Genomic DNA, 21378 nt, shown 5'->3' with positions numbered 1-21378 from the left:
AATCCTTCTGTAACTAATGCCATCAGTATGTTTTGCACAAATAAGGCATTGAAGATCTTGACAGAGCTCTTTGCTTTTACCCATCATGAGAAGCTTCTTGTGTGACACAATGCGACTCCTTTTTATAGGACATCAGTTGAGCCTGAACCAGCTGATATTAATTTGCAGGAGAAGCATTGCGTTCTAATTACTAATTGATTTCGGCTGGTGTCTTGGCTTTCTGTGTCTTTTTGCACCTCCATTTCTTCACGTGTTCAATACTTTTTGCCTGTGTCAGTTCACATTATTACACATAATTTAATGATATCTGGGGATTTAATGTCTTTGTGTGGATTATTCTGGTGATTTCATGTCAATAGCACCTTTAGAAATATATTTGCAGAGAAAAATGGCAACATTTAGGGTTACTTTATTTTCCATTATACATACTACATGCAGAAATTCATTCAGTGAGTTATGGTTCAAATACATGATTAATACAATACATTCTGATCTTGCACCCTAATTGTCTTTGCTCGCAAGTGTTAATCACTCCTGCAACAGACCAAGTGTCATTTGATCCATCAGCCATCAAGTAAATTCACTTATTGTGTTATATTTACTTTGTAAAATTTGTATAACACATTATGATCATGTACAAGGTCAAGTGGTGCAAAGAATATTGGCCACGCCTACTGTAAAACACACAAGAATAAATTGTCAGAATAAGTGCAGAGACACAGTCGATTAGTGGCTAGCATTCTTGCCTCACAACAAAGGCGTCTGTAGTTAGATTCAGCCCATGCCCAGTTCTGTTCTGTGTGAACTTTGCATTTTCTCCTCACATTTCTGTAGGTTTCTTCCAGGTACTCTGGCTTTATGCCACCATCTAAAACATGCACAGTAGGGTCTGGTCCTTTGTCTGCCCATGACCACGGCAGTGTCTCTACATCTGGGGTTGGTCTTCGGATGCTGGACTGATGGTGCCCACTGCTCCTAGTGGTTGGATCATGTCAAACTGTAATTAGGACGATTAATTACAAAGGAAAAATTTTGTTGTATGTATTTATATGTGCAATGATGATAAAAAAGACCTCTCTTTTCTCTCTGTGTGTGTGTGTGTGTGTGGAGGAGTGCTCTTTTGTAGTGTAGTTTAATATATTATACATGAATATTATAGTTAGTATTATATACGTTATGTAGCATGCCTGCAACAGTTCATGCTTGTTTGAAACATCAATTGCTTGGGTTTGAATCTGAACTCTTTGTTCTGTGTGGAGTTTTCTTGTTCTCCCAGTGTTTTGTCTGTTCTCTCCAGTTGCTTCCATTTCCAAAGAAATGTGAGTTTGGCAAATTAGAAACTCTGAAAGTGGTTGTAGGTGCAAGTGTGAATAAGTTTGAATGTTTCCATGTGTCGGCCCTGCTATAGAGAGGGTGGGAGGCACCACAAGAACCATTTATGCTTCTGGCCAAATTTTTTAATCACTGCTGTAATTTTTCAGCACATTGCCTGAATTTTGCACATGCTGGTAACAGTGGTGTTGTATGCAGTCGAGCAGTCTGTATTGATCAAAATATTAAATACTAATATTTGTCAAACCAAGTGTTTGATCAAATGCTATCAAATACTCAGAGGAGGTTCTCATATTTGCAGAAATATAGAAAATTTTGTGAGAACGATCATTTTATAATTACTACTGCAACATTTCAGCATATTCAATGACTTATGATGAAGCTTTGTCCTGTAGTTTGCCACAGAGCAGGTGTGGCTGCAGTAGTAGTTTACCACCACCATGTGTGAATGTGCGAGTGAATGAATAATGCAACTTGTAAAGTGCTTTGGGTGTCTTGGGCGTACCATTTTCTTTTTCCATTTCCTTGACAATAAACTGGACTTCAACAACCACTCGGTATGAAATGAGTGCTTGTTGTACAAACAGTTTAACAGAGACATGGCTGCAGGGCTGTACGTGTGCAGGGCTGCCATCACACCGAGCTGACGGGAGCCCTGTGACCATCAGTAAGACTCGTGGAGGCGAGCTGTGTGGTTACATGAACATTAACTGTTGTGGTTGAAACAGTTGAAACACTGTCACCGCAGCTAGACTTTGGAGCAGTGGAGCTGATAAATAAATGGACTGCATTAATTAACACTTTTCCATCTGAATCAGAAGCTCAAAGTGCTTTACAATGATGCCTTAATTTGTCCATTCATGCACAGCAATGCCAGAGAGCTGCCATGCAAGGTGCTCACTACACACCGAGAGCAACTTTGGGATTCAGGACCTTTCCCAAGGGCCCTTAGTGCAGGTCTAGCTGTTTTACCTGCCAAGGGAATTCACAGCCATTATCACAGCAGTGTATACTCCTCCACATGCAAAAGCTAAGGAGGCAGTGCATGATTTCTCTGGTGGCATCAGTGAGCAACACACAGCCCGCCTGGTGCTTTTTTGTTAATAGCTGAGGGCTTTAATCATGCCAACTTAGACTATTGCACCAAAATTCCATCAGCATGTGAACTTTGCCACTGGAGCAGATAGACAGGAAGTCATGCACGTCTGCTCCATGGCCCTGCCTTGGCCACTCAGATCATCTTTCTTTATTTATTTTGTTAGTTCCTTTAGAATAGAGCCTTTATTATTGTACATACATATATACATACAATGAAACTTGTCCTCTGCAGTTGGACATAATCCAACCACTAGGAGCAGTGGGCAGCCACAGTCCAGCACCCAGGAACCAACCCCAGATGTAGAGATGTTGTCTTAGTCAGGGGCAGAGAAAGGAGCAGACCCTGAATAAGCATATTTTGGATTGTGGGAAACTGGAGCACCCAGAGGAAACCCATACTGACACCAGCAGAACATGCAAACTCCACACAGAAAGGATGGGAAGCGATCCTATGACCCTCTTGCTGTGAGGCACTATTGCGAACCACTAATCCACTGTGCCGGCCACTTTGTACACACCAGTGATGAAACAGTCAAAGCCAGTATGCAAAACCATCCAGATCTGTCCCATAGGAACAACCTTGGCCTACAGCACTGTTTGTAGCCACAGACTGGATCATGTTCAGTTTCCTATGACCGGCACACATGTATGGAGCTATACATAAACTCTGTCAACAGATACAGAGAGAAGTAGATGGACGATGTCACTGTTACCACATGCAGCAACCAGAATCTGAGGACAGGCACTCCTCACGGCTGTGTGCTCAACCCACTGTTTTCACACTCCTCACCAACTGACCCACACTGCTGTGTGGGTGAGTGTCGCCGTATCAGCAACAATGGAGTTCACTTGTAGTGTTTGGAGCAGAGGTGGGACAAAGTCACTGTCAAGTCATCAATCTGCAAGTCCCAAGTCAAGTATCAAGTCAGCTTGCAAACAATTGGTGGTCATTATGACTTGAGACTTTGACTTTTGACTTGCTGATTCATGACTTGAGAGTGACGTCATGGTAACTTTGTTCCACCTCTAGTTCGGAGCGTCACGAGTGGAACTGTTAGTTCGTGGGGCAGAACTTCAACAAGCTTTGCAGACAGAGGCTCACAGTTATCCCATCTTCATTGGCGCTGAATCCTTTAGCGGCAGGTGGCGATGAAATGTCCTGCACCTCCCGCAGTAGATGCAGGTCTCAGGACAATACTCTCTGGGGAAAAGCAAAAATAATGTGACCTGTTCTCTGGAAGTTGTCGGGGGTGAGGGACCTTCCAACTGCACAGAGTCATGTTTCCATTGACCAAACAAGTCTCTGCTTTCTCTCCCTGTCGTTCATGTAGACACTGATCCAAATTCACAGCTTTATCAAAGTAAGTGGGAGATCCAGAGGAGCAAGATGATCCTTTCAGCAATCTCTCTCTCTGAGAGAGGCCTCATTCCTCCCACTGTCAGCAGCTAATGTTCAAAAGTTTGTAGCATAGACCAGAAGCAACCCTTCTTCTGTTTGACAAAAGTGTCACATTCAAACAACTCCTGTGCATGAGAAATGGGACATGACTAGGCAAACATTTTCAGTTATACATTCTGAAAATGGGTGAAACTTATTTTAAAAGCGCCCAACTTTACAACAAAAGTTGAATTCATTTGGAAATATCCCTTTCCCACATGAATTTTGACTGTCAAATATTTAGTTAAATTTGTTGGTTTTATGGAAATTACGATAGCTGAATGAATGACCAACAATTTCCCATTTTGACAACGCATCAACGTTCCACTTTATTTCTCTTTCTTTTTTCTTTTTCTCAATTTTTTATTTTGAAACATTGAAAAAATTGTAAGACATACATTGATATTCCCTCTTGGTCACAGAACTAGTATGTGACCCGTGGTCAATTCCATTCCCAACATTTTGTTGTTTTTTGTTTTGTTTGTTTTAACGAAAAATGCGTTGTGACAAAAGACAAAAATCACCAAGAGACTTGATCTTCATGACTAAAATAAATAAACATAAATAAAATGAGAAATAAAAATCATTCTTACCATTCGAAGCACCTTTTCTTTGTCTTGTGCATTCAAGGTTTCTGCATATTGCCTTTGGTTAGTCTGAGCATAAAATGACCATTTTGACCATAGTTTTGAAAATTTGTTCATCTGTAACTGGAGTGAAAAAGTCATTCTTTCCTTCTGGAATATTTTGTTCACCATTTTTATCCATTTTCCAAGATTCTGTAGTTCAGGGAGGAGCCAGTGTCTGGTCACAGCATTTTGCCAGCAGTTATTAAAATTCTATATAAATATGTATTGTGTGATTGCATTTCAGTCATACCCATAATTAAAGAAGTAATTTCAAAAAGTATTGTAACCCTGAATATAGATTCCATGTCTTTCTGTATGTCCTTCCAGAATTGTTTTATTTTTGGGCAGTGCCAATGATTGGCATCTTGGCTTCCACACTGTCTCCAGCACTTAAGCTCCTCCCCCTTACAATTAATCTTTTGTTTTGGAGTAAAATCTAATTAAGCATTTCCAGCTGAAAAGGTTTTTCAGACTCTGTTTTTCATCTTCTTGACTTTATGTGTGGTCTCCTCCAAACGGTGTGGGGACGTTCATGCAGAATATTTCTACCCAGTTTGGTGAAAATTTCTTCACCCATTTCAGTTATTTTTGACACAGAGACAAGAGTATGCAGGCTAATTACATTCTGTATACATTTCAAACAATCTAAATTTTAAAATCTTGCTTTTAAATTTTATTTATCTTTATCCCTTTTTATTTCTTTATTACAGTTGTCGACAGTGGTGGATGTTTGCTATTCAGGCCAATCTCAGCGATATCAGGGAGCAGCGACAAAGAAGCAGTTGGGACTTCGCTCTTCATCGGGCACGTGATGCCCAGTTGTATACCAGGCTCTACTTTAGAAAGCTGAAGGAAGGCATTCTGAGCCCTCAGGAAGAGGTATTATCTCCAAATGCTTAAAGGTTTTATTTGCAATGATACCATACGCTTTGCCTCTCATAATAAACAATCTCAGATGTCCAGATTGTGTATTTTACAAAGTACGAGGTCTATTAGAAAAGAAACCGACCTTTCTATTTTTTTAAAAACTATATGGATTTGAATCACGTGCGATTACGTCAGACAAGCTTGAACCCTCATGTGCATGCGTGAGTTTTTTCACGCCTGTCGGTTGCGTCATTCGCCTGTGGGCAGGCTTTGAGTGAGCACTGGTCCACCCCCCTCGTCGGAATTCCTTAGTCTGACTTATTCCTGAGAGACTGCCGCTTTGCTTGATCAAAATTTTTTCAGAAACTGTGAGACACATCCAAGTGGACACCATTCAAGAAATTCAGACGGTTTTCGGTGAAAATTTTAACGGCTGATGAGAGATTATGGAGTGTTACTGCCGCTTTAAGGACAGCCCACGGCACAGGACGGCGCCCCGAGCCGCCGTCGTCAGCCTGTTTCAAGCTGAAAACTTCCAAATTTAAGCCTCTGTTGACCCAGGATGTCGTGAGAGAACAGAATTTTCAGAAGAGCTCGGGATCAGCAGTTTATCCAGGCATTCCACTGTTAAAGGAGATTTTGTAATGAAAGACGTGCGGACGGATTCGCGCGTCGGCACCCAGCTGCTCACGGCGCGGCGCCACAGCAAAACACCTCCGTGTTGATAACCATTCGTAAGATTCAGGCGGTTTTCGATGGCTTTCAGTCGAGTGAGTATCCGAGAAATTGTTTAACAGCTGGGCATTTTCAAACTTGTCCTGTAATGCTTCCAACGGAGGTGTTTTGCTGGAAGGCAAAACATCCCCACTTGAGACTGTTTATGGTGCAGTGCCGAAGTTCGGCAGGGGGTTTATCACTCCCAGATTTTAGAATTTATCATTGGGCTTTCACTCTACACCAGGGGTGCCCAACCTTTTTTCGAACCGAGATCTACTTTTAAAGTGTATCGAGATCTATCGAGCCATATGGAACGCTACAGCGTAGCCGCAACATATTGTGCACCAATATAATAACACAATTTTCTGGCAGGTTTTAACAATAATAATGCATTATTGAAGTAAATGTGCATGGTGGAAAAGAATAAGCACAAGTAGTCCTCGGACTGGCCTCAAGTTGGAAAAGTTGTTCCCTACCTTAGTGGGACTTCTGGCCCTGAGAGGAGGAAGCTGGTCTCTGATAGTCTGGACAGTAGGAGCTGAGTTCAGCCGTAATCAGGCACTCAGACACTCTCTGTCTGCATTAGAGTCCAGATTTGGACGTTCATGTTAGGTGTTACTCTGGATTTGAGCTCAATGTCATTTTTCAGTGTGAGGATCCAGGTTGAAGAGTGATGTCATTTTGGACGATTTACAGTCCACATCTATATTTTCCCCAAATGGAAAACAGAGAAAACTGACAACAGGCTCTTTGGAGGCAAAGTCAGTGAAACGCCTGTCAAATTCTGACAAGATTCTCTGCACGTGATCATCATAACATGGACTCTTAGGATCCACGTTCTTTGTCCTGGTGCTTAGGTTCTGTGTCCATGTGTGGAAAGTTCTGCAGGTCTCACTGTTGCAACCTGCTTGATAGCACATGTAATATGGTTTTAAACTTGTTTTCAAATCCAACAGCTGTGCAATTTCAGCATGATTTAAACGTTTCAGAAATTCTTTCATTTCAGGCAGAAGACCGTTACAGTAACGGCTGGACTGAAAGGCGCAGGACGCGCAGGAGCCAAAAAGATCGCAGGACTGTGCAGGAGACCTGAAAAAAACCCGCTTGTGTGCTGTGGCAGCTGCTGTATCAATTGTATTACGTTACTAAGCAAGATTTATAGATTTATAAGACAAAACTGTCAAAAGGGGTAATAGAGATAAGTGTAAAGATGATTGAATATATCATTGGAGCAGTAAATTGATCACTCCATGTGAACGTCACGCAGAACGCTGAAGTATATAAGCGTCTTTACACTTGTATTTATTACCCCTTTTAACAGAGTTGTGTTATAAATCAATATACATGGCTTAGTAACGTAATACAGTGATACAGCGGCCACCATACCTCTGCTGAGCCACTGAACGTCTGTGTGTAGCAGATGTGTGTCTCCTCCAGCTGTGAACAGAATAAATGTGTTCTCAGACTCCTGACCCGAACAGAACACTGCAATTTTGTTCGCCACATTCATCACTCTTCATATTTATGGATCATGAATCATTGTGTTGCTCGCCGACTTTTCAATTCCTGGACTTTTCGAGCGAGCAGAGGGGATTTAGCCGGGTTAGCATTAGAAGTTAGAAGTTAGCATCGTATTTCTTGTGAATTGTCTTAAATGCCGCTCCAAATTCCCTTTCTTCAGTAAAGCCACATTTACATTGCAGATAAGACAGATGGATTTGCCATTTGAATAAATGAAAAAATAATCCAGGATGAAAATTGTAATTTTTTGTATCTTATCCACCATAGAAGAAGAGCTCTTCTTCTTCTATGGCGTTTAATGGCAGCCGGCGTCCTTCTGGGTGCATTGCTGCTACCTGCTGCATCGGTCTGTTATAGCAGCACTAAATCCTTTCAGGTCCAGGGACATTTTTTTTTTTTTCTTCATGTGATCAACTGGAACTCAGCTCGCGATCGACCGGATCGACCGGTTGGGCACGCCAGCTCTACACCCTGTGGTTGGATGGTGTAATACTTCAGTGGAGGTGGTGTGGCATGCACTGGAGGAATTCCTGGCAGGCCCATTAAAACTTAAGGAGCTATTATTTGCTAATGTTCCTCATAAATGTATGGTTCGGTTTGAACCCATTCTATCTCATATTATTGCAGTCTGGCGCTGTGTTGAAAAAGTGTGTGAGATTAAGTCCACCTGGAATCGATGTTCTCCCATCTTTAACAGTGAAGGTATTCTGATTAATAAGTGCTCCATAAAATGGGATCAATGTAGGCAATGGCATGATAATAGTGTGCGCTCCCTTGGTAATGTATTTGGTGATAATGGGCTCCTGTCATTTGAGGATTTTTGTGTTTAGTTTAATTTGCAGTGCTCTACTTTCTTTTTTATCTTCAGTTGAGAACTGCTATGAAAACTTATGGGGTATCAATTTCAATTTTATTCAGTTTATTACATTTGTATAGCGCCAAATCACAACAAACCTGCCTCAAGGTGCTTCACATAATTAAGGTCTAACCTTACCAACCCCTAGAACAAGCACACAGGCAACAGTGGTAAAGAAAAACTCCCTCTGTTGATTTGAGGAAGAAACCTCAAGCAGACCAGACTCAAAGGGGTGACCCAGTGCAAAGGCCATTATGACAGTTACAAGATTTTTACAAAGTTTTACAAAGCTGAAGAGACAGAAAACAGAAATTCAAAAGCTCTGCTGCATCAGCCTCAGGCATGGCATGTCACAGTCAGTCCAGCATCCCATTGTCCACAGATGCCACTCCAGCACATTTTCCTCCGCACCTCAGACAGAGAGAAAAAAGAGCAGAATCAGTTAACTGGAAAAACCACACCTGAGGTATAATTCATCAGTGTTAAATTGACAGGAAAGCAGAGAAAATACTAAGATGATCGCTGGCTGCTACCCTTAAGCTTCACTAACAGACCAAGAATTTAGATAGTGTTGAGGCCGAGACCTGTTCCATTACTAATAAAATTAATTTTAAAGGATAGGAAGCATAGTTCCATACTATGCCAGTATGCTCACCATGTGAAAGGGAGAATAAATGTGTCATAAGTCTGGACTTGAAAGTCTCTACAGAATCTGACTGTTTTATCTCCAAAGGCAGATCATTCCACAAAGCAGGTGCATGATGAAAGGTTTGTGACCTGCAGAGTTTTTATTCACCCTAGGGACACAAAGTAGTCCTGCACCCTGAGAACGCAGAGTCCGGGTGTGTATGTAGGGTGTATTTAAATCAGCTAAGTGGGAGGTGCTAGTCTGTGAATAATGTCAAACGTTATGAGCAGAACCTTAAAATCTGACCTCACAGATACAGGAAGCCAGTGAAGAGATGCCAAAATGGGTTTAATGTGGTCAAACTTTTTACTTCCTGTCAAGAGTCTGGCAGCAGCATTTTGAACCAGTTGGAGACCCCTAATGCTGGACTGTAGTAAACCAGAAAATAGAACATTGCAGTAGTCCAGTCTAGAAGAAACAAATGCATGAATCAGGGTGTCAACATCTGCCATATAGGGTGGGAAGAATCTTTGCTATATTTTGCAGGTGGAAGAAAGCAGTCCTCGTAATACCTCTAATACGTAGGTCAAAGGACAACGTGGGATCAAAAATCACCCCACATGAGCCTAGAGTAAGTCTTAGCTGATCAAGCCGATATCTCGCTGGACCAAGAACCGTCTTGTCCGAGTTTAAAAGTAAAAGGTTGCTGGACATCCAGCTTTTCACTGACGCAAGGCAGTCTTCTAAGGATTTTATGTGTGTGAGATTACCAGCAGTTATTAGTTACAGTGGCGTGTATAACTGAGTATCATCAGCATAGCAATGAAAGGTAATCCCAAAATGAGGCAATATGTGTCAGAGGTGCTTGGACACAGACCCCAGTGGACCCTCATGTCACCAAGGTTAGAGGTCGTGTTGTTGTACAAGACACAGTGAGAACGACTGGTTAGGTATGATGTCAATCATGCAAGACATTGCCAGCCATCCCAAAATGATTCTTCACAAGTAGAATACCGTCATCCACCATATTAAACGCAGCACTACGATCTAACAGCACCAGAACTGTAGTGGTGCCCGAATTCATTGCAAGCAGAAGATCATTTACCACTTTAGTAAGAGATGTCTCTGTGGAATGATATATTCTGCCACATATTTGATATTGGCCTATAATTTTTCAATACACTAGGGTCAAGGTTAGATTTTTTAAGTAAAGGTTTAATCACTGGAAATCTGAAACATTTAGGAACAGATCCCGTTGTTAATGATAGATTAATCATTTCCAACACACTCGGCCCCTGCTTTGTAGCCAGTAATGCATGCTTATAGTCTAAAATAGCATTGCACCATGGATGGTGGAATACTTCTAGTTTTGAAGGACGCCATTTTCGTTTTTACTAGCTTTATGCTTGAGGCCACGGAAGTGAACATGGGGCGGGGGGGTTGTGAGTGCTGAGTTTAAGATTTCCACAAGACTGTCTACTGGTCATTTTCCTGAAAGTAACACTAAGATATCAGGCAGTCTGGCTCCACATTCAGTTGTAATTGAAGAGTTAATGCATCGGGACAGTGATAAATGAGACTGTAAACTAAATAAGTGAGTGATCGGAGACCACTGATGTAAGAGGCATGATGTCAATATTTGTCACAGCGATACCATGAGAGAGCGCTTTATTCCTCCCTTTGCACAGTCCCTGCTGGTGCTGAACATCGGAGTACAACCAACATACGAGGGCTGTCAATAAAGTATAGGTCCTTTTTAGTTTTTTCAAAAACTATATGGATTTCATTCATATGTTTTTATGTCAGACATGCTTGAACCCTCGTGCGCATGCGTGAGTTTTTCCACGCCTGTCGGTGACGTCATTCACCTGTGAGCACTCCTTGTGGGAGGAGTCGTCCAGCCCCTCGTCGGAATTCCTTTGTCTGAGAAGTTGCTGAGAGACTGGCGCTTTGTTTGATCAAAATTTTTTCTAAACCTGTGAGACACATCGAAGTGGACACGGTTCGAAAAATTAAGCTGGTTTTCGGTGAAAATTTTAACGGCTGATGAGAGATTTTGAGGTGATACTGTCACTTTAAGGACTTCCCACAGAGCGAGACGTCGCGCAGCGCTCCCAGGCGCCGTCGTCAGCCTGTTTCAAGCTGAAAACCTCCACATTTCAGGCTCTATTGATCCAGGACGTCGTGAGAGAACAGAGAAGTTTCAGAAGAAGTCAGTTTCAGCATTTTATCCGGATATTCCACTGTTAAAGGAGATTTTTTTAATGAAAGACGTGCGAACGGGTCCGCGCGTCGGGACGGCACAGGAAAAACACCTCCGTGTTGATAACCATTTGTAAAATCCATGCGGCTTTTGATGGCTTTCAGTGGAGTGAGTATATGAGAAATTGTTTAACAGCTGGACATGTTCCAACTTGTCCTTAAGGCTTCCAACAGAGGTGTTTTTCCTGTGGCGGAGCGTCGCAGCGGCTGCGAGCCGACGCTGCAATCCGCCCGCACGTCTTTCATTAAAAAAATCTCCTTTAACAGTGGAATATCCGGATAAAATGCTGAAACCGACTTCTTCTGAAACTTCTCTGTTCTCTCACGACGTCCTGGATCAATAGAGCCTGAAATGTGGAGGTTTTCAGCTTGAAACAGGCTGACGACGGCGCCTGAGAGCGCTGCACGACGTCCCACTGCATGGGAAGTCCTTAAAGCGACAGTATCACCTCAAAATCTCTCATCAGCCGTTAAAATCTTCACCGAAAACCAGCTTAATTTTTCGAACCGTGTCCACTTTGATGTGTCTCACAGGTTTAGAAAAAATTTTGATCAAATAAAGCGCCAGTCTCTCAGCAACTTCTCAGACAAAGGAATTCCGACGAGGGGCTGGACGACTCCTCCCACAAGGAGTGCTCACAGGCGAATGACGTCACCGACAGGCGTGGAAAAACTCATGCATGCGCACGAGGGTTCAAGCATGTCTGACGTAAAAACATATGAATGAAATCCATATAGTTTTTAAAAAATAAAAAGGACCTATACTTTATGGACAGACCTCGTATGGACCGGACTCGCACCATATGTGTCCAAGCTCGCATGGTGTAGTCACTCACTCAGTCATGTAGTCACATCTGCGCTCGTCCACTCCTTCACAGCACTACTGACCTCATGTGCGTATGCGTAGAGCAGGTGCTGGACTGATGAATGACATGATGGGGGTGTGTGTGTGTGTGTGTGTGTGTGTGTGTGTGTGTGTGTGTGTGTGTGTGTGTGTTTGTAACAGCTGAATGAGCAGCTATGCATGCGCGTGTGTGCGAAATACTAGAAATAGAAGAAATACTAAGGTGATCGTCGGCCATTAGCCCTAAGCTTCACTAAAAGACCCAGACTTCAGGTAATGTTGAGGCCACGGCACGTTCCGTTTCCTAATAAAATTAATTTAAAAGGGTAAAAAGCATAGTAACATACTATGCCAGTATGCTAGCCATACGAAAGGGAAATTAAGTGGGTTTTATGTCTGGGCTTGAAAGTCTGTACAGTATCTGACTGTTTTATTGATGCAGGGAGATCATTCTACAAAGCAGGTGCACGATGAGAGAACGGTCTGACCCGCAGACTTTTTATTCACCCTAGGGACACAAAGTAGTCCTGCACCCTGAGAATGCAGATCCCGGGCTGGTACATAGGGTTTCATATAGGTCAGCTAAGTAGGGAGGTGCTAGTCTGTGAACAATTTTATAGGTTAGTAGCAGAACCTTAAAATCTGATCTCACTGGGACAGGAAGCCAGTGAAGTGACCCAAAATGGGTGTAATGTGGTCAAACCTTCTGCTTCCTTTCAAAAGTCTGGCAGCAGTATTTTGAACCAGTTGGAGAGCCCTACGGTAAACCAGAAAATAGAACATTGTAGTAGTCCAAACTAGAAGAGACAAATACATGAATGGGGCTCTCAGCATCAGCCATAGATGGGATGGAATGAATCTTTGCTATATTTCACAGGTGGAAGAAAGCAGTTCTCGTAATATCTCTAATGTGGAGGTCAAAGAACAACGTAGGATTACCCCAAGGTTTCTCATTATGTCAGTGTGATGTATGACACACGAGCCTAGGCTAAGCGTTAACTTGTCAAATTGATGCCGATGTGTCACTGGACCAAGAACCATAATTTCAGTCTTATCAGAGTTTAAAAGTAGGAAGTTGCTAGACATCTAGCTTCTCATTGATCCAATGCAATCTTCTAAGGATTTTATGTGAATGAGATTATCAGCAGTTATCGGCCTCTATATTACTGAGTATCATCAGTATAGCAATGAAAAGTAAACCCCAAACGCAGCAGTATGTGCCCAAGGGGCGCTGTATAAAGGGAGAAAAGCAGGGGGCCTAAGACAGACCCTGTGGAACCTGAAATTTCATGTCACTAAGGTTAGAGATGTTGTTGTACAAAACACAGTTAGAATGACTGGTCAGGTATGATGTCAACCATGCAAGGGCACTCCCAGTAATCATAAAATGCTTCTTCAGCCTATCCAGTAGAATATGATGATCCACGGAATCAAACGCAGTGCTAAGGTCTAACAGCACCAGAACCGTAGTGGTGTCCGAATCCATTGCAAGCAGAAGATCATTCACCACTTTTGTGAGAGCTGACTCTGTGGAATGATATTTCCTGCCGGCACAACATGCCGGCAGGCTTCGCTGTGACGATCCATCTTGGAGCCCAATCAACCGCGATCAGATTGTTTCAAATGCTGTTATGATGATGTCAGAATATTTAGATAGAGATCACATAACTCAAAAACTGCACATAGTCTGCTGTTAGATGTTGTTCCCATCTCAATGGCGCCAAGAGTGTTTTGAACATGTGCAACACATTCAGAACAGCCGAGCGAATGGGCATTTGGAGCGGACGGAGGATGAGTCTCGTTTCTTGCCTGCAACAAGAGAAGAGTCCCAGTGAGTTTAATCACCACAAAAGTGACTCATGATTGACATTTTTAAATGGTTTTGAGAGGACTTAAGAAGCGGACTTTCCGCTTGTGATAAGCATCTAAGCAGAGAACCAACGAAGCAGTGGGTAGGAACACTGCTTCGTTGGTTCAAGCTTCAAAGCGGACCCATTACAGAAGCGGTTGATTACAGACCAACACAATGCTCATACGGCCGAGGATATTTTAGCATTGTTATATATTTTTACATTACACAGGCTGACTGTTATCTGCTCATATCTTTTTCAACTAGCATGATCTGGAGCGTGTGGAAGACGAGCAGACGTTAGAGGAGCTACAGATTCTAAGAGAAATCGTCTACAACTTGTTTCGACAACAGGAAGACATTGTAGATGTAAGTTAAATTATTTTACACATGTATGGAATGGAGTGATAAATCTAATTTTAAATTTATCAAGTTGCCCCATTTGTGCAGTTGGGCACCTTGCATGGCAGAATGCTGTCTTTGGTTTGTGAGTTTATGGTAAATGGACTAAGATACGATAAGATCAACATTATTTATCCCGAAGGAAATTATTTTGCCAAAGTACCTGTATTTATGTACCTGTATTTATGGAGGAATGCCCTGTATGTAACAAGTATTGAACACATCACCATTTTTCCCCAGATATATTTCTAAAGGTGCTATAAGGGAAGTCTTTATCTCAGCAAGAGCATGCACAGTGTGGCTAACATCTTGCTATCTCTTCCGGTCAAAGGTCAATTGGGAATAGAATTGTGCTAGTGTAATGTGTATACACATTGACAATGTTTTACATGGTTCAAATCTGTGACATATTAAAAATGTCATCCTGAAAATATCAAAGGTTGGTTGTCTGTGCTTCCATTCCCAGCAAATTTAGTATGAACTAGTCGTAGAATTACTGAAAGCGGAGCATATTAGCCCAAATAGAGATCGCTGTTTCTGGGAAAGATGGACGATGATGTTTGTTTACGTTTGTGATGAGGATCGAAACTACCTGTTAGATCATTGGTTTTTGACAAATTTCTTGTATTGTTCTGTGAAATGAACCGGTAATACATTATCAAAGCTTATGAGAACTGTTTTCTTGAAGTTTCCATTGTTGATTTATGTAAATACCGCTGTTTACGGGAAACATACATGTCAGTGTTTGTTTACGGAGATCCTAACAACTGCTTTAGCAAGATGTGCAACAAACACAGCTTCTTATTCATTTAGATGAATTAAGAATATATTTTAGAAGTTCAGAAGTCCACTTTTCTTTATTATTCTTCATGGGGTCTGTCCACGTCATTGGTCCTAAATCGTGATTCATAATCTGCCTGGTTTTGTTCAGTCCGGTAAGATTTCCATGTTAATTTCTTGAATGCTTGTGCCACCAACTCCTCTTTTCTTCAATAATGCTTTTAAATTGACCTCTTTCCATTGTGGAAAATCATCCAAACTCATCCCTGTATCATCCATTTACATAAATTTCATCTGTCCTGTCCAAAATTGTGTCTTAAATCAAGTTTTCCATCACTTTTTGCATTGACATTTTCTACCTCACTATCAAAACATTGACGGCTTATTGCTTCTGGGTCAGTTTTTGTGACAAATGACCTTTGGGTGTACCCATGATTCATTACGCACGCTTGAGATACGACTTCACTTATTGACATAAACTTTTCATCAGTTGTAGGTAACAACCCAAGTAATCCAAACATACAAAGAACTCAAACCATAGATGTCCATGAATGATGAAGAAAGGGAGGTGCAAAAAGGCATGGAAAGCCAGCTGAAATCTGTCAGTAATTAGTTCAGTCCCAACTGATGGCCTATATAAAGGTGTCTCATTACAAAGGTGTCACACAATAAACTTCTCATGACGTGTAAAAGCAAAGAGCTCTCTCAAGATCTTTGCAACCTTATTGTTGCAAAACATACATGATTGCTATTGGTTACAGAAGGATTGTCCGGCACTGGCAAACTTCATATAATTGAACGAAGAATAAATGGAAAAATGTATGAAGACATTCTTGATTTAAAAAAATAAAAATCTACCAGGATGATGAAAATAAAATAAGGATGGACATTTCAGCAAGACGATGATCCCAAACACACAGCGAAAAAAACTCTCAACTGGCTTCAGACAATGAAAATATAGCTGCTAGAATGGTCCAGCCAATCATCTGACTTGAATCCAATAAAATTCTATGGAAGGAATTAAAATTCAGAGTTCATAGAAGAGGTCCACCGATCCTTCAAGATTTGTAGGCTGTTTATGTGTGAAGAATGGGCTAAAATCCACACCTGAGCAATGCCAGTGGCTAGTTTCCCCACAGGAGGCATCTTGAAGCTTCAATACCAACAAAGGCTTTTGTACAAAGTACATTCCATAAGTGTCATTCCATTTCATTACACTTAATTTAATTTCTGTACTTACTTGTTTTGATTTCTTGCATCTATGGATTACTTGGGTTGTAACAGACATCTGGTGACAGTTTCATGCCAATAGTGTCATTAAAATTATATGTACTGAAAAAAATGGCTCTCGCTCTCATTCAATACTTATTATACCCACTGTATTTAAACACACAGTCACACACAGAGGTCAGGTGCTGCCATATAAGGTGCTCACTACACACTGGGAGCAACTTTGGGATCAAGGACCTTGCTCAAGGTTCCATTAGTGCTTTTTTTGGTCTGATGGGGATTTGACAATCCTCTGGTCATAAGCACACTGCTTTAATCACTCTTCACCATCACCTCCCCATGAACGTATGCATGTGAGTCATCAGTGTAAAGCACTTTGAATGTCTGCTTCAGATGGAAACTGTTTTGAAATGTGGCCCATTATTCATCAATTATCTCACTGTGGATTCATTATCGTCTGATACTCAGGAAATTTCTAAAGATTGTTTAATTGGCTTAAGTGCTTGAAGGTGTGTGTGTGTGTGTGTGTGTGTGTGTGTGTTTGTGAGTGCGTGCGTGCATATTTCTATGCAATAAATTTGATGATTATCCTATTTTGTTGTTTTCCAGAGTGTCAGAGAGCCCAGTGGTGATTGTAAACCAAATTCACCCACCACATCCATTCCTAAAAGTGAGAGCTCTGGGATGATCCAGTACCTTCAGTCTTGGTTTCCTGGCTGGGGGGGCTGGTACGCAGATTCACAGGGCCCGGAAAGTGGCCCTGAGGTGCTTCTGCCAAGTCCGTCCTCCTGGGATATACTGGGTGAGACAGTCACTTCTGCCTTTGGATAATGGCGGCTGCTTTTATTATACTTTCTCTATCTTGAGCTTCATGTAGTTCTGAATTCCATTTTGCCTCTGAGAATGGTTTCATGTTCGTATTCTTGCTTTGCATTATTTGCCGTTTTATTTATTGAAATGTTATTCCAGTGGTGTCCCACTACTGAATAAAAAACCATAACTCACAGCAAAAGAGAGACAGTTCCACCTACATCTGTGAGAGCAGAGCATCCTTTCAGTCACTCCCCAGGGGACCACATTTTCAATCAGGATTTGAAATGTTAACCAGAATGGTGAGCATAGACTACACCACATCACTTCAGTTAAATCCTACTCATATGGCCCCAAATCATTGAATGTCTGAAGGGGCTTTTCATTGTCTAACCCCTGTACCCCCGGAACGTTTTACAGGTGAGGTGAATGGACATTAATGAACAGTCAGATTGTCATGTACAGTGGAACTTTGAGATACGAGTTTAATTTGTTCTGTGACCAAACTCGTAAGCCAGTCTGCTCGTATTTCAAATGAATTTTCCCCATTGAAAATAATTAAGATAATTTTAATCCGTTCCAGCCTTGTAAAACATCCCCAAACCACTCTAAATTATAAAAAAAAAATACATTTTTTTAATTAACAAATAGACATGTATATTTTACCTGTGTATAATAAAATATATGAAAGTAAAAAGATTTATTAAGTGTTCTTACGTCAGCCTGATTCAGTCAGATCTCAGAAGCTGAGCAGAGCGGGATCCGGTTAGTACTTGGATGGGAGACCTCTTTGGAACACCAGTGGAAGTGTGTGTTTTCTCCAGGTAAAACTGGAGTTACGTCAGGAAGGGCATCCGGCGTAAAACTTGTGCCAATTACCAATGCGGATCTGGCTGTTTCCGCTGTGGCGACCCTGAACAAAACCGGGAGCAGCTGAATGAGCAACAACAACCTTAGAAACAGACAAATGTGGTTAACAGAGGCGGTGAAGCGAGGGAGGGAGGAAAGTTTGTGCACACTGTAAACACAAACTAAACTTAAACTGTAGATCCTTAAAAGGTTCATATAGACCAGGGGTGGGCAATTAATTTTTACAAGGGGCCACATAGGGAACCTGAATTATGTCCGAGGGCCACACCATCGATAACTCAGCTGTCTCCCATTACAAATTTTACAAAAAAGTACCTATTTAATAGCTGTTATAGGTCATTTTTATTATTGTAATAATATGTAAATATTTAAATATACCAAAATAAACCTCTCTAATGATTTGCAACACACAAGCTTGACATTTTTAATATATGTAATAATAATCACAGACCTCATGAGGGCCGGACAGAGACATGCAAAGGGCCGCATGTGGCCCCCGGGCCGCAGTTTGCCCAGGTCTGATATAGACGTAACTTTAATTGTTAACTTGCAGGTTAACTTGCAGTTTCTTCACAGTTAAACACTTGTTGCGGGACATAGCCTTCCTTCACAACAAGTGCAGCAAAACGTGTGACGTATTCATCCGCTGCCTTAATGTCCACAATAGAAGCTTCTTCTCCTCCTCCTTCTCTCCACTTCCTTTTTGCTCCGGTGGTGTCCTGAAGTGCGACTCGTAACTCAGATTTCTGCTTGTATTCCAAACAAATATATGGACCAACCAGTGGCTCGTATTTAAAAAAAACTTGTATGTTGAGTCGCTCGTATGTCGAGGTTCCACTGTAATTACAATGATTAAATTCATAAAAATAATTTTCTTTGGCACGGCTATAATTTTATTCCTCAGCATTTAGATAAGTGACTCATAATTTGATGCTGTCTGGAAACAACTTAGAATATAAAACCCTGAGTGGGGGAAATTCAGGGGATTAGATGCTATGACCAATGTTTGGTAAATTTGGAAGTGATTTACAAGACGTTTTATGGATGTTAATGTAAGATGGGTCACAGATAATCTCAAAACCTTACACATGCACAAACTCGCTTCCTCCTGTAGTTAGCCTCCATGACTGCGATGAAGGAAAAGACAATATTCACTATGGAGTTTCTTCCCAGATTGTGTCCTCTTCATGAAAATGAGCTGTAAGTTTGCAACATGCTACAAAAATAAATCTACATTATTATACTTGATGTTAAATTTTCTGTTTATTTATCCATTCATTCATTTAAATTTAGTAAGCATATTTTTATATATATATATATATATATATATATATATATATATATATATATATATATATATACACTCAACAAAAATATAAACGCAACACTTTTGGTTTTGCTCCCATTTTGTATGAGATGAACTCAAAGATCTAAAACTTTTTCCACATACACAATATCACCATTTCCCTCAAATATTGTTCACAAACCAGTCTAAATCTGTGATAGTGAGCACTTCTCCTTTGCTGAGATAATCCATCCCACCTCACAGGTGTGCCATATCAAGATGCTGATTAGACACCATGATTAGTGCACAGGTGTGCCTTAGACTGCCCACAATAAAAGGCCACTCTGAAAGGTGCAGTTTTGTTTATTGGGGGGGATACCAGTCAGTATCTGGTGTGACCACCATTTGCCTCATGCAGTGCAACACATCTCCTTTGCATAGAGTTGATCAGGTTGTCAATTGTGGCCTGTGGAATGTTGGTCCACTCCTCTTCAATGGCTGTGCGAAGTTGCTGGATATTGGCAGGAACTGATACATGTTGTCGTATACGCCGGTCCAGAGCATCCCAAACATGCTCAATGGGTGACATGTCCGGTGAGTATGCCGGCCATGCAAGAACTGGGACATTTTCAGCAACATGGGGCCGTGCATTATCCTGCTGCAACATGAGGTGATGTTCTTGGATGTATGGCACAACAATGGGCCTCAGGATCTCGTCACGGTATCTCTGTGCATTCAAAATGCCATCAATAAAATGCACCTGTGTTCTTCGTCCATAACAGACGCCTGCCCATACCATAACCCCACCGCCACCATGGGCCACTCGATCCACAACATTGACATCAGAAAACCGCTCACCCACACGACGCCACACACGCTGTCTACCATCTGCCCTGAACAGTGTGAACCGGGATTCATCCGTGAAGAGAACACCTCTCCAACGTGCCAAACGCCAGCGAATGTGAGCATTTGCCCACTCAAGTCGGTTACGACGACGAACTGGAGTCAGGTCGAGACCCCGATGAGGACGATGAGCATGCAGATGAGCTTCCCTGAGACGGTTTCTGACAGTTTGTGCAGAAATTCTTTGGTTATGCAAACCGATTGTTTCAGCAGCTGTCCGAGTGGCTGGTCTCAGACGATCTTGGAGGTGAACATGCTGGATGTGGAGGTCCTGGGCTGGTGTGGTTACACGTGGTCTGCGGTTGTGAGGCTGGTTGGATGTACTGCCAAATTCTCTGAAACGCCTTTGGAGACGGCTTATGGTAGAGAAATGAACATTCAATACACGAGCAACAGCTCTGGTTGACATTCCTGCTGTCAGCATGCCAATTGCACGCTCCCTCAAATCTTGCAACATCTGTGGCATTATGCTGTGTGATAAAACTGCACCTTTCAGAGTGGCCTTTTATTGTGGACAGTCTAAGGCACACCTGTGCACTAATCATGGTGTCTTATCAGCATCTTGGTATGGCACACCTGTGAGGTGGGATGGATTATCTCAGCAAAGGAGAAGTGCTCACTATCACAGATTTAGACTGGTCTGTGAACAATATTTGAGGGAAATGGTGATATTGTGTATGTGGAAAAAGTTTTAGATCTTTGAGTTCATCTCATACAAAACGGGAGCAAAACCAAAAGTGTTGCGTTTATATTTTTGTTGAGTGTATATATATATATATATATATATATATGTAGCTCTTCAGTTCCACTTGGTGCATTATCATCTCTAAGTGGGGGCATTTTTTGTCCCATCAGGAAACGTTTTCTGTGTAAATCCAGTGTAACATTATGGGCTGGGGTTTGATCTTGGGGGCAACTCCAGCTCCACTCACCACGGCTTGTACCATGAACAATGTGCTGCTTTTATTTTGGTAAACAATCTCACAGGCTCGATGGTACGAAGTGGTTGGTCAAAAAATGCAGAATTCAGAAGTTAGTGTGACAGAGTTTGTCAGTC

General features: G+C 41.7%; 1 protein-coding gene across 1 annotated transcript in view; it reads left to right on the top strand.

The window, feature by feature from the left end:
- Positions 1 to 21378, top strand: part of vps13d (vacuolar protein sorting 13 homolog D) — a 535261-nt gene that overhangs the window by 75369 nt on the left and 438514 nt on the right. Inside the window, 3 exon segments of the mRNA XM_034171656.1 lie at positions 5208 to 5376; positions 14309 to 14410; positions 17063 to 17255. Coding sequence (XP_034027547.1) covers positions 5208 to 5376; positions 14309 to 14410; positions 17063 to 17255 — 464 coding nt within the window.

Source organism: Thalassophryne amazonica, chromosome 6 (assembly GCF_902500255.1).
Source record: "Thalassophryne amazonica chromosome 6, fThaAma1.1, whole genome shotgun sequence".
NCBI lineage: Eukaryota > Metazoa > Chordata > Actinopteri > Batrachoidiformes > Batrachoididae > Thalassophryne > Thalassophryne amazonica.
Note: the sequence above shows the minus strand (reverse complement) of the source record. Positions and strands in the feature narration are given on the sequence as shown.